The 14787-nt window shown below is 42.1% G+C and overlaps 1 protein-coding gene across 7 annotated transcripts; it reads right to left on the bottom strand.

Moving 5' to 3' along the window:
• Nucleotides 1-710: 710 nt before the first annotated feature.
• On the bottom strand, nucleotides 711-11882 carry LOC129849774 (microtubule-actin cross-linking factor 1, isoforms 6/7-like). 7 transcript variants are annotated; one of them, XR_008758688.1, is made up of 9 exons: nucleotides 10433-11882; nucleotides 9465-9679; nucleotides 8804-8860; nucleotides 8605-8701; nucleotides 8331-8504; nucleotides 6081-6218; nucleotides 3215-3356; nucleotides 2814-2952; nucleotides 711-1592 (listed from the first exon to the last, which is right to left on the bottom strand). XR_008758688.1 is itself a non-coding variant. In XM_055916533.1 (6 exons), the coding sequence occupies exons 1-5, from the start codon at nucleotides 11880-11882 to the stop codon at nucleotides 8332-8334; spliced, it is 1992 nt and encodes a 663-aa protein (XP_055772508.1). In that variant the 3' UTR covers nucleotides 8131-8210; nucleotide 8331. The 7 variants fall into 7 exon arrangements, 1 of the variants encoding a protein (XP_055772508.1); XR_008758689.1 differs by having other exon boundaries at nucleotides 2814-2891; XR_008758690.1 differs by lacking the exon at nucleotides 2814-2952.
• Between the last annotated feature and the right edge of the window lie 2905 nt (nucleotides 11883-14787).

Here is a 14787-nt window from a genome sequence, read left to right as displayed (position 1 = left end):
TTTTTTCTACGGCTGGCCATGCTTTCCACCTGGCTACCCCTACCCCGGTCAACAGCACTGCACCCCCCACAGCTACTCGCCCAAGCCTTCCATATTTCACCTTCTCCCAAATCCAGTCAGCTGATGTTCTGAAAGAGCTGCAAAATCTGGACCCCTACAAATCAGCCGGGCTAGATAATCTGGACCCTTTCTTTCTAAAATGATCTGCTGAAATTGTTGCCACCCCTATTACTAGCCTGTTCAACCTCTCTTTTGTGTTGTCTGAGATTCCCAAAGATTGGAAAGCAGCTGCGGTCATCCCCCTCTTCAAAGGGGGGGACACTCTTGACCCAAACTGCTACAGACCTATATCTATCCTACCCTGCCTTTCTAAGGTCTTCGAAAGCCAAGTCAACAAACAGATTACCGACCATTTCGAATCCCACCATACCTTCTCCGCTATGCAATCTGGTGTCAGAGCTGGTCATAAACATTACATTATACAGTCCATAGTGGCTGTTATTGTTCACTTAATGATCATTAATATTAAATTATACACTCCATATTGTTGGTTTTGGTGTTTTTAAGGTTTCATTCTTTTAGAAACACTTTACTGACACCTCACTAATAACCAATATCCTTTACTGATATTGACTGAAGTACTGCTGCCATATTGCAGCCAACTCATACAAATCTGATCATTTGATGTCCTACATTAAGAACAAATGAAGTTCAACCATTATCATTTAATTAGAACTACATGAAATAAGGCTTCCCATCCACTGCATTAAGTGACATCTCCACTTCTGGGAACTGCACCTTCGTAGTGACTTATCGAATTTCAAATGCATTGATCTAAGAACTAGATTCATTAGTCCAAGGCTCTCCAACCCTGTTCCTGGAGAGCTACCCTCCTGTAGGTTTTCAATCCAACCTCAGTTTTAACGAACCTCATTAACTTATTAAGCAGGTAATTATTCAAATCAGGTGCACTAGATTAGGGTCAAAGTGAACCAACAAGACAGTAGCTCTCCAGGAACAAGGTTAGGAGCCCTGCACTAGTCCATCTTCAACCACATCATTTGAGCTGTCACAATGTGTCAACAATGTTATGTTACTAACTGTAATAGGTTGCTGTTAATCACAATTATATAAAATGTAACGAGTTCAAACCACTATCTTCATAGTTTATTTTTTTAACTATAGGGCGTTCTCCACACAATTATTTATTTTAACAATTTATAAAAGTCCCGATTGGGCATTACAAAAATGTAAGTTCTGTTTTAATAATGTCCATTCGGAATGTTCTGTTGTCCTCCCACAGCAGGCACGCTCTGAAGGTTCCAAACCAGTGCTTGCAGTAGGCTTCTCCTGGGTCGTGTTGTACTGAGTGGAAGACAAATAATGTGTCAGCAGATGGAATGCTGTGCTAAAGCGCAATAGAGCAAAATACAATAACCATCGGCCGTATATCTTAACAGTCTCTGACTCTCTCCAAATATAACCAAACAGAATCGTACTGGAATGGGGAAGTACTTAACTTTTGTTAAGGCCACCTGTGTCTAAACTCTGGTCCCCATCCGTTTAGAGTTGAAGATGTCTATCGTACGTTTCTACAGACCAAATCATACAGTGTGTGAAAGAGGGGGAATGTTAGTATCATCCGAAGAGGAGGAGCAGGGATTTGACCAAAACGCAGCGTTGTGATATGACATGATGATTTATTGAACAAGACGAAGACGAAACAAAATACACTTGATAAATTAACAAAATAACAAAACGACGTAGACAGACCTGAACGACGAACTCACATGAAACACAAAGAACGCATGAAAATGGAAACTGACTACATAAAAGAACGAACATATAAACAAACCGAAAACAGTCCCGTGTGGCGAAACGACATACACAGACACAGGAGACAACCACCCACAGCAAACAGTGTGAAAACACCTACCTTAATATGACTCTCAATCAGAGGAAATGAAAACCACCTGCCTCTAATTGAGAGCCATATTAGGTCACCCTTAAACAAACATAGAAACAGAAAACATAGACTGCCCACCCAAACTCACGTCCTGACCAACTAACACATACAAAAACTAACAGAAAACAGGTCAGGAACGTGACAAGAATGTCAACTCCCAGGCTGCCTCTGGGGCCTTCCAATGGAATTATTGTCTGCAACAGTTCCATCTGTGTGTGATGATGGTGAACTGGATTTGTGGCACAATCACCCATTACGACCAATAAAGAGCTGCGGCGCCAGTGGTTGGAGGAGCTGAGGTGGTGGTTGGAGGAGCTGAGGTGGTGGTTGGAGGAGCTGAGGTGGTGGTTGGAGGAACTGAGGTGGTGGTTGGAGGAACTGAGGTGGTGGTTGGAGGAACTGAGGTGGTGGTTGGAGGAGCTGAGGTGGTGGTTGGAGGAGCTGAGGTGGTGGCTTGAGAGCTGATGGTGGTTGAATTTGGGGCGAACAAATCCCTTACTGCTGTCAGATTGGCCCTCTGCATTGCCAGGGAACCCGAGACAGTCCTCAGCCCATGGTGGTTCCACTGACTGGCAAACACAGCAAGATCTCTGTTCACCCGTGGCAGGAACACAAAGTGCAGTGCCCACAGGTGCACCTAATTGTTGATGTTGATGATCTGCTCCGTCTCCAAGGTGAACAGGTCATGGTAAACGTTGGAGACTCCATGCCAGACGCCCCCCCCACAGCCGCTCTATCCTCTAGTTGTGAGTGCTTCTTCCTCTGAGGGCACTTCCCCTCTCACCACCCCTGAACTGCTCCATGAAGGCACAGATGCGGTTGTTTTCACCACCCGGTCACATCTCACCTGGGATGGTGTTCCGTAGCTGGTGATGGCTGCTTCGAATGACTCCATGACTGTGGCGGTCCTGTTGTTGTCAGAGGCCTTCAGAAACACAACAAGTCTGCTGTAACCCTCCACAGCACCAGGGATAACAATCCTACACCTAAAAAACAAGATGCATTTGTTTTACAACACCATTTTTTTCTCTTATAGGGATGCCATTCTGTTTTTATTGATATCAGCTCTTTGATCCTCTCATCCAGCTGAGCATCTGACAACAGTGAGTAGGACCTGAAAAGCTGAAAATGACTAAATACAAAAATAACACAAAAAGATACATCAATCAGGAATGTGATCAAATCTAGAGGTGATGTAGAGATCTCCCTCTTGTGTTACAATTGCTTTATTAGATTACAGTAACTTACCTCATGCGCAACTTGACCACAGAGTGCGACACATTGAGAACATCTGCCATTTGTCTGATGGTCATATGACAATCTATGAGGAACTCAAGCTGCTCCTTGGTGATGTGATACCGCCTCCCCTCCAAAGGCGCTTGACAGGACACTGAAATAAAAAATACAATAAATAATTACAAAACACACTCCTAAAAACCTTAGGTTAAAAGACTATAAGATCACCATATAGAATATAGGAACAACATTATAGGCCAACCAAATGTTTTTTCATTGATTGACTTGACACAGGAGACTTAACACAGGACAAGTAAAATGATACAATCTCAGCCTTTGCCACACATGCCGTACAAAAAAAATGATATAAATATAACAACTTGGCATTTTCGTAAGGTTCCCGTTGTTGGATGTCATTTGCCTCTTGTAGGAACTCCTCGGCAACAGCAATTAGATTGCTGGCCATCTCTTCATCAATCAAATGACCACTTGCCCACCGAAGGCTCCGCAACATGGTCTCTAGCCTGAAAAATAGACCGCAGACCCGACGGGTCCAGTGACATTTTATCTGTATGTAGTTCCCCTAAAGTGTTCTCTTGTCTAAACTGTGCCAACTCTGAGCCTCCGACCTATGAAGACAACCGTGCATTGACAGGCGATACAGTTTTAACTAACGTACTTTATTTACAAACTAGCTCAAAAAAAAGTATCTTCATTCAACATCGCTAGCTAGCAAACGTTACTATACAGCAGTAACTAGTTAACGTTTTATAGATTCCATAATTAACGTTAGATTATGAACAATTAACTTTAGCTAGCTATCTTGAGTACAGTTAAATATCAATGGCAGGCAGATTTAACGTATTTAACGTTAGCTAGCTAACGCCGTTGGTAGTTCGGTAACGTTAGTGTTATATTTTGTAGTTACTTTTTTTGCAGCCGTTACACCACTCACTCTCTCAACACCTACGTTAGATAGCTAACGTTTGCTAACATTAGGTTAACGTTACCTGGCTATTGATGGTTGAAGTCCATCTCTTCTGTCCGTGAGCAGCAGTCTGGTGTGCAATCAGAGATGGTAGATTTACAATTTTTGAGAAATTGGGCTGCTATTGTTAATAACTAGCTACCTAATTTTACCTCGGAAGAACAGAAGTTGAGTGAACGTCTATCACTACCTGAGACTTGGGCGGAGTCCAAACGACCTTTAAGCAAATGTGATCATCAGTGACGAAATCTTTGACTCGTAGCATATGTATCGGTGAATCTTTGTGGCATATGAAATACGAGTGAGAGTGTAATCAATGTGCAATAACTACGTACAGAATTAATGAACGTGTTAAATTATTGTGTGACCTGGAGTCATATTCAGGTCCTGATTGCTAAAGAAGCTTATTTGACGTGTCAAATAGTGTTATTTGACGTGCATCTTTTTGACACGCAAAGACCCAAACGGCGTTCCACATTGCTGTCCACTTGCCTCGTTGGCGCCGACTGGCTGGGATTTGTAAAGCAGACTTTCACAGTATCCTCAGAGTCCGATATTCCTTTGATTTCGTCTTTCAGTTGAAGCAGGCAAGAAATTCCCTCATCCTCTGATTCCATTAAAGCTTCCTTCTCACAGTAATCTTCCATCAATTTTCGCCGCAAAGCGCGATGGCTCTTTCCTTTTACTTCAGTCATCTACACCTCCTATTCCACAACTACACACAGGTGCCATAAATTGTCCTCAGTTAAAGTCCATAAACTCTGTTCGATTTCATCCAACAACGTTTCCTCTCTCGACTCACATTGTCCTACTCACGTGGCAACGACAATGCAGGCAATGGCAAGATAGCTACACTCCGTTAGGTGGTTAGCCTGCTAACGTTAGCTAGCTAGCTACTCTCCCAATGTCTCTCACTCGTTGTCCGTTCCAGGAATATGGGCCGGTGCTCACATGAAAATACATCTCAGCGGTGCCTCCAAATTTGTTACCCTTCCAATGAGCTTATCATATAAACTACAACGCGAAAAGTACTGTGTACTCCACTTTTTATCATGTCAGCACAGGTAACAACCGTTTACAGTCTTTCTTTAGTTTTCATTCTTACTCTTCCCAATTCACTTAGACTATATTTCTTTTATTTCCCATGGGCTTCACCAGAGTACCCCTAGTGGCTGGAACTGTATTAAGCACCTTACATTTAAATGGTACCTGATTCAAAAGTTGTGGACAGAAATGTGGGTATACTATAATACAAGTTAAAATAAAATAATGACAAGCACATCTTGTTCTTTTTGAATTCAGGTTTAATTAAGTAAGGGTAGCTTGGTGATCATGGCTACGTGTAACAGTATTGAGATCCCCTCTGGGACCAGAACTGGAATGAGTATTACTAAACCAATATACCCTCAACTATACAGACACCCAGCAATGTAGTGCTGCTGACCTGGGTTCAGGACCCACTAGGGGAGTCACCCTACATTCTAAGGGGCGGCACATAGCCTCAAGGTTAGATCATTGGGCCAGTTACCGAAAGGTTGCTGTCTCAAATTCCGGAGCTGACAAAGTGGGAAAATAAATAATGATGTCGCTGTGCCCTTGAGCAAGGCACTTGTGGGTGTCTCAGGGGGAGTTGGGATATGCAAAAAAAATTTTTTTTCCATTGCACAATTGTGTTTAAATTAAAATGCTCCATCATTCTTGCCAATGCAGGTTCGTAGTGTTGTAATACTGTTGTAATACTGTAGCTAATCTTTGACTGGAGTTGGGTCTTGATAGGAGAGACTGAGTAAGAAGTAGTAAAGCCGGATGTGTATGTTGAAACAGCATGTTCCAGTATGTTTGTGAACAGTGAATGTGAGTATGTCTGTGCTGTGAATGTGTGTTTCTCACCATGCAGATGGGCTACAGCAGCTTGTCGCTAGGCACATCCATCCAGGTCAATTCTATGGCAGCCGGGTCACCTGGCGAGCACGGGGTCAGAAGGTCATCCACCATCAATTGACTGGTGGCACAGGATGGCCCTCGCACCTAGAGTACCATCACAAACAACAAAATATCTTAAAATCTCCTAAATTGTAGAGAAAGAGATTCACCATTAGTGTGCTGTACAAGAGTGGACTTCAATAGAGTTACCATACAGTATTAGTAGAAACTTTTTTAATAAATCACAAATGACTGAAATTACAGTATAGACAGATAGTCCTATGTGTTCATATTATTATATTTCTACAATGTCAAAAGTGTGTATTATTTGCAACGAAACTGAACCCGTTTGCAAATAATTAACTCTGAGACGTCAATAGGGATCTGAGCATGGTACTTTCAAGTTAGGCCTACCTTTCCACCCCAGACCGAGTAGGCCTACTGACGCAGAAAAATGTAAGCTTCAACTGCTGGCTAATCTTCTTCCTTGACTTAACCCAACGAGAGGTCAAAAGTGTTTTCCAAAAAGCTGTCTAGGGTTAAATTTATTTTATTGTTCAGAACGTGAATAGCTTAATCAATTGATAGTGACAGAATTAGATTGTTGTTTAATTTGGAAATAATCCCAATATGCATCAGAGTCACGTCTTTCCCGGGTATTCCTATTTTACAGCTTGTTTCTAGCATTAAGTATCGCGGACCAAAGCGCTGTTATAGATAACTGTATATAATCACATCCGTTTAATTTTCTTCAAAATCTTAAACTAACAGTGTACTTTTTGCCCTTTTCTTTAAGAAAAGGTAGGCCTATGGCATACCCTCTCATACATAATAGCTGTAAGTCTTAACAGATAAAGAGGTGGGCTATTTAAAGAGTGCATGGCGGGTGGAGGAATTGACTAACATATCTATGGATATAGCAGCCTATAGTTTCTTTTCATCTGTCAAACAGATAGACCTACCTCTTATTTCTTAAATAGGAAGAAATAGGCTGCAACACATATCCCTAATTAAAATGAAGACGTTTAAAATGAATATTGTTTACTCAAATTTGCATACTTTCAGCACCATGAGCTGTCCATTTCCGATTGATTGTGCCGTGGCTGCTGCTTCAAGTTTCAGCACCACAATGTAAGTTACTCGAATCTGACTTCTTGTGAGGTCAATAACTCTGATAAACCTTTTTTTGATATACTCAGAGGACCGTTATTAGCATGTTTTAACCACTCCTTCATTATTACTGAAACAGGATTCAAAGTGGTAAATATAAAGATCCAGTCCATAAACAAATTGGAGAACCCTTACACTTCAGTGTTGTGATGCAAAAATGCTAGCAAAATGTATAGCGCATAGAATTAAAAGGTATTGTCGGACATTATTAATTATAATCAGACATGTTTTTTACATGGACAATATATTTAAGATCATTGAGGCCCATGTTGACAAGATGTTGGGGAATCACTGGAGGGGAATATTGACCAACTGAGCATCTCAGTGTACATCTCAATAAACACAATAGGTGTTTTGTTACATTTCAGTCCTCTGTGAAATATTTAAAGTGTCATATTGGGGTGCAAACTCAACAATGAATACATTTAAACTATATCTGACATGTTACTGTTGTCTTCTTATTTAAGCCACTGACCATGTGTGTGAGGTGTAAACAGGATGTACATACATGGGAATAAACACATGACATAGAAAATAAAAATATTGACATTTAGGAATTCAAAATGCATCTAAATATATTTTGTTCTGTCTATGGAATACATTAAAAAAACCTGGACATTTTTTTTATATGTGTATAAAATATACTTGTCTGTACAGTAAGTAAATGCAGGAAATCCAAATGCACAAAAATATGTTTTTGTAATGTCTAAAATAAAATATATGTGTATAATATATACTTGTCAGTAAGTAAAACAATGCAGAAGCAATAAGCATTGTAAACGATGATAGAACACATCAAATTAATGTGAACATGAGGACACAAAGGAGAGATTTAATTAAAAGATCTTCTTTTAATAGATTTTTAATGCTGAAGTTTTTTAATGCTGAAAAAATCTATGTATGGCAAATCCACTCTGGGCAAATGGCCTGTTGGTCAAAAATAAAAAATAGTTAACATTCTTGCTACTTCAGCCATTTGCTATGTTAAAATAAAATCTCAGTTAATGATGAATGAATAAAATTTGGAAGGATTTTTCAGAGTCATACCTCAGTAGGGTAGAGTGTCAGGTGGCACAACCATTGGTGCCATGAGGTCAAAGTGTGAAGGAGGGAGCAAGCCAGAGAGCTGTCTAGTAAGCAGTCCAGGCCCATGGCTTGGAGGCTTTGAGTTGGTCCTATCATTGTAATTCATTGTAGGGTATCTGCTGCCCCATAGACCTGCTGGTAGTTTTGGAAGGTGTTAGCAGGAGATCACCAGGGACATCTATGATTGGCTGACACAGTCTTGGTTAAACCACATGTATTCTAAAGCAATATTCACCTGCTTTCATAGAGTAAGGATTTACTCCTTTGGGGACACTGCCAGTGTTCCCCTGATATCCATATGTCCCCATCGGTGGAGGTGGTACACACTTGTTCTGTAAAACACATCAACACATTTTCCAAATTGTTAGTAATATTATCAGTTGAAATACAATGGTTGTTCACTATTTTTAATTTAATTGAATTTAAGTATGTACCTCAACCTTGGGCTCAGTTCTGTTAACCCATCTGTGCAGAGTTGGATCCCAGACAATCTGAGGAAGAAGATATTAGCAATGTGAAGCAAGCCACAACATTTTTTTTTTTTTTAAATCCACTCCATTGTCTCTACATAGAATATAGTGTTAAGAACCAGTTCCTGGGCCTCCCGGGTGGCGCAGTGGTCTAGGGCACTGCATCGCAGTGCTAACTGCGCCACCAGAGCCTCTGGGTTCGCGCCCAGGCTCTGTCGCAGCCGGCCGCGACCGGGAGGTCCGTGGGGCGACGCACAATTGGCATAGCGTCTTCCGGGGTAGGGAGGGTTTGGCCGGTAGGGATATCCTTGTCTCATCGCGCTCCAGCGACTCCTGTGGCGGGCCGGGCGCAGTGCGCGCCAGCCAAGGGGGCCAGGTACACGGTGTTTCCTCCGACACATTGGTGCGGCTGGCTTCCGGGTTAAGAAGCAGTACGGCTGGTTGGGTTGTGCTTCGGAGGACGCATGGCTTTCGACCTTCGTCTCTCCCGAGCCCGTACGGGAGTTGTAGCGATGAGACAAGGTAGTAATTACTAGCGATTGGATACCACGAAAATTGGGGAGAAAATGGGATAAAAAAATTAAATTTAAAAAAATAAATAAATAAATAAAAAACAGTTCCTTACAGATCTGTCTTTGTCCTCAGGTAGATGAACCTCCTTCTTAGCTCTTCCACTCCCAAAGACCCAGCTGAGCCAGCCTCCACTGTTATTGTGAACAGCAGGGGTCTCGGGCTCGGCCACCGGCCGGCTGCCAGTCTGGAACTGAGGGTTGGCATCAGAGTGTTCCGGCTTGGTGATGGACATCATAGCAGGATGCTCAACATATCTAAGTCGGACATCTGTAATAAGTGGGAGAAGTCAGGCCACTCTGCTCATGTCACCATACAGAACAATTACTGGCTGACAGGTAGGAACGTCTCGCTCTGATACTCTGTTACAACCCAATCTTAACCTACACGCAGTCACAGGGATTACTGGGAGGTTACTCCAGGACTCTGCAATCGCATTGTTTTGGTTGCAAAATCAACAATCCCCTGCATATTATGTGAGGGCTTACAAATTTGACCAATCACCAAACTATTTCTGCATAAAATAGTCACATCATCACAATATTATCGCATTGAACTGACCCATTACCACAGTACAAAAAGAGGGCTCGCAATTTCAACCAATCACCGCACATTTACTGCATAATATGGTTCAATCAAGCCACACGTCAACACAGTTTTGTCCCTTGTCAGCGCATTTTTGCAACAAATTGGACAAAACAATTGCATATTGCTATGCAAAATGTCATAATTGTCGCTGCAAAATCTAGCATATTTAATATTTAAAAAATTCTTGCGAAATCCTGGAGAGATTCAAGGAAGTATGAAAATGTATACACTCACTGCTGTAAGTAGCTCTGGATAAGAGCGTCTGCTAAATGACTAAAATGTAAAAGTAAAATGTAGCTAAACCTGTGTTATGTAGAAAATGTATGAAAGTATTACAGATATACAGTCACATGAGCCATACATTTAACCTATCACAACTTATTATCAAGCTATCACTATGGTCATTTCTTTACTAATTAGGTAAGGTTAAGTGACCTCTTCTCTTGGAATAGAAATCCACAGGTGGAGGACACGTTCCACCAATCATTTTCCACAGTGGTGCCACCATGGGGATGATGGGAGGTGGTTGTGCATGATTGTTTTCATTCATCACAGGGACACTGGCTGTGAGGAGGATCTCCTCCCTCTCTGCAGGGACACTAGCCTTTGGGACAATCCACTCCCTGTGCGCAGGGACGCTGGCCTTTGGGAAGATTCCCTTCCTCTGCGCAGTGACACTGGCTATCAGGAATCTCAACTTCCTTTGTGCAGGGGTGAGTTGTGATGCTCTGAGGAGCTTATTCTTCTGATAGTAGCTGATGGAAGAAGCTGCTGGAAGAATCCCCTCCCTCTGTGCAGGGATGAGGCCTGATGCTCGGAGGAGCCCCTTCCTATGTGCAGGGATGAGGCCTGATGCTCTGAAGATCTCCTCCCTCTGCGCAGTGATGCTAGCTGCTCGGAGAACCCCCTCCCTCTGTGCAGGGACAATGGCTGACTGGTGAATCTCCTCCCTTGGTGCAGGGACACTTGATGTTTGGAGAATCCCCTCCCTCTGTGCAGGGACACTGGCTGTTTGGAGGATCTCCTCCCTCTCAGCAGGAACACTAGTCTTTGGTACAATCCCCTCCCTGTGCGCAGGGACGCTGGCCATTGGGACGATTCCCTCCCTCTGCGCAGTGACACTGGCTGTTTGGAGGATCCCTTCCCTCCGTGCAGGGATGAGGCCTGATGATCGGAGTATCTCCTCCCTCTGTGCATTGATGCTGGCGGCTGAGAGAATCCCCTCCCTCTGTGCAGGGACACTGGCTGTTTGGAGGATCCCCTCCCTCTGTGCAGTGATGAGGCCTGACGAAATGAGGATCTCCTCCCTCTGTGCATTGATGCTGGCGGCTGAGAGAATCCCCTCCCTCTGTGCAGGGACACTGGCTGTTTGGAGGATCTCCTCACTCTGTGCAGGGACACTGGCTGTTTGGAGGATCTCCTCACTCTGTGCAGGGACACTGGCTGTTTGGAGGATCCCCTCACTCTGTGCAGGGACACTGGCTGTTTGGAGGACCCCCTCACTCTGTGCAGGGACACTGGCTGTTTGGAGGATCCCCTCCCTCTGTGCAGTGATGAGGCCTGACGAAATGAGGATCTCCTCCCTCTGTGCATTGATGCTGGCTGCTGAGAGAATCCCCTCCCTCTGTGCAGGGACACTGGCTGTTTGGAGGATCCCCTCCCTCTGTGCAGTGATGAGGCCTGACGAAATGAGGATCTCCTCCCTCTGTGCATTGATGCTGGCTGCTGAGAGAATCCCCTCCCTCTGTGCAGGGACACTGGCTGTTTGGAGGATACCCTCCCTATGTGACGGGATGAGGCCTGATGCTCGGACGATCTCCTCCCTCTGCACAGCAACTTCGGCTGCTGTGATGATCTGCAGGTATAATATAGAGCATATAGTCATTCCCTAAAAAATCAACCACTTGGAATCTATAACGTCATTGGGTCGGCAGCGTAGCCTAGTGGTTAGAGTGTTGGACTAATAACCGAAAGGTTGCAAAATCAAATCACTGAGCTGACAAGATACAAATCTTTCGTTCTGCCCCTTAACAAGGCAGTTCCTAGACCTTCATTGAAAAAAAATATTTTTTCTTAACTGACTTGCCTAAGTAAATAAAGGTAAAAAATAATTACACATACACTGAGTGTGTTAAACATTAAGAACACCTTCTCTTTCTGTGACATGGACTAATCAGGTGAAAGCTATAATCCCTTATTGATATCAATTGTTAAATCTTCTTCTCAGTGTAGATGAATGTGAGGAGACAGGTTACATAATGCTTTTTAGACAACTGAGACATGAATTGTGTATGAGTGTCATTCAGAGGGTGAATAAGCAAGACAAAAGATTTAAGTCCCTTTTAACAGAGTATGGTAGTAGGTGCCTGGTGCACCGGTTTGTGTCAAGAACTGCAATGCTGTTGTGTTTTTCACGATCAACAGTTTTCCCTGAGTATCAAGAATGGTCCACCACCAAGGGGTGACAACTCAATAGGAAGGTGTTCTTAATGTTTTGTTCACTCAGTGTAGATCAATCCATAGCATATACTTTCATTTGTATGTGTGCTGATACTGTAAATACACAAATTATATTAATGTTATCTACAATATATTATAATACCGTAAGCCTCCCTGCTGCAGGGGCATTTCCTCTTACAATTTTGAGTTGATTTTCTTCACTTTAGCAATATTTTGTATCTTTGTTAATTTTCACATTTATTGTGTTTGGAATGACACTGTTACTACAGCATTTGATGTAAGTATGTAGGATAATTACCCATAATGCTCACTGACTGAACATTCAAAATTACCATGGCAATTATTGACGCATTCACATGCCATCGGAAACTTGGAACCTCAGAGTTAAATGAATGTAAGTTATTAGCGTAGATCTTCCTTCTGGTTGATTCTGATACTTCACAAGTGGGAAACTTGAAATCATCATTCCATAACGAGTCAGAAATGTCAGAATTTCCTAGTTCCGACTTGAAGGGCCTTCTATGATGTAGGGCAGGTCAGTAAGCAAATTATTTAACTGTGCCCAGTCGCACACAGACTTTTATGGTCACGCAAGTTGCCACCGGTGGATTCAAAATGAGTAGCCTAACAATCATTTACCTGGTACTAGGTACATTTGCAACCAAATTATTTTTCTGTGATAAATCAATAATAGTTGCACACATAGGGTAACAGTGAGCAATGAGCAAGATAACCATAGACGGGAAGTTGACAATAGCTTATTATTAGTGTAAAGAAATTGTATTTCTATGGTTGCAGTCCTCAAAGATTGAATTGCATTGAATTGAATTAATCAGATCCAATGATTTACCGCCAATAGGGTGGGGTACTGCTAGTCATCATTATTATAATCACCATCTCAATTCATATCACCATACCATCATAGACCTATTCTTCTGTATCTGAGACTCATCTGACACTACCTTAGATATGGCAGTCTGCAACTCAATACACTGCCCCTGCATGGTGTTCAGCGTCCCCTGCATGTGGTTAATCGACTGCTTAACATCGTTCAGCAGGATCTGAATCTCAAGCCTGCAAGAAATCAGGTGGTTCAACATACTGAGATGATGAGAGGCTTCAGACCATGCCCATTGGACCATCTTTAGAATTCTTTCTCACTTAACACCAATCTTATTAGGAATGTAACTTTGTGCATATGATGTTACTATAGTGTTATTTAGAAGAAAAAAAGTGTACTTTGTCAGGCGCCTAAAGGATGACGGGTTGTCTCCCTGCTCCAGTGAGCTCTGCTGGCAGGTCTTGCTCACTGTTGGAGGAACGGGAGCCAAATTAGAGGAAAAATATCTATGGTTGTTCAGCAATGAAACATTCATGGCATAATGAGCACTGTGAAAAGAACATTCATGGCACTGTGAAAAGAACAACAACAGCTGGGGTTTACTTTCTCAAATGTAGATAATGTAATACAGTCTTTAAACCCATCAGAAATGTAGTGCTTACCTCCATGAAAATATTGGCCCCTGTTATTTTGGGCAGCACTGTCCCAATGTTGACAACTAGTTCCGACTTGTGATGAGAAGGTCTTGATGAAACGATCAAGTCAACATTTTGTTAGACATTTCAGAGATAGCATTAACAATTGTACATGAGACAGTGCTTCCAGATATTGAGGTATCTTCCTTCTGAGGTATGTCAAAAAAATCTGATGTGTGAGTACTCACATGAAAGGTATCCATGATTCTTGATTAAGCCAATCATGTATGTGATTACCATCCTATGGATCAGGAGCTGGAATTATTGCTACACAGCTTTCAGGCGACTTTATGTCTTGGACCTGGATGAATAATTGAAATACAAGTAATATTGTGAATTTGTGATGCATAATTGCCAATTTAATTTGGAATAATCCATCAGTTATTTGTTTTGACAGTCAAAACAACTAACTCTTAAGATTAATCACTTGACTTGAGTAACTTGACTTGAGTAACTTGAGTTGACGGAAATAGCAACTTTATATTCTGACCTGATTTGTGCAATGCCTAATGTATAATCTATGCATGTTATTGGCTCATCATAGTATATAGCAGAGGGTGTAATAGTGTAAAAGATTAAAAGTAGGCTATAGTTTGACTCATATCCTTACCTTGGACAAGCGTATCTAAAAAGCCTATCCAGTCGTGGGTGAAGATACCTTTAGGCAGATAAAAGCGCGGTACGGTTTGAGACACGCTCGGTATTGTGAATCTGTCACAATTATATAAAAGCACGTTTTCATTTATAATTTACGTTGTAGAATGACCTGCAAGCCAATCAGAATCTAGTTTTAA

The sequence above is a fragment of the Salvelinus fontinalis genome, unplaced genomic scaffold (genome assembly GCF_029448725.1).
Source record: "Salvelinus fontinalis isolate EN_2023a unplaced genomic scaffold, ASM2944872v1 scaffold_1669, whole genome shotgun sequence".
NCBI lineage: Eukaryota > Metazoa > Chordata > Actinopteri > Salmoniformes > Salmonidae > Salvelinus > Salvelinus fontinalis.
Note: the sequence above shows the minus strand (reverse complement) of the source record. Positions and strands in the feature narration are given on the sequence as shown.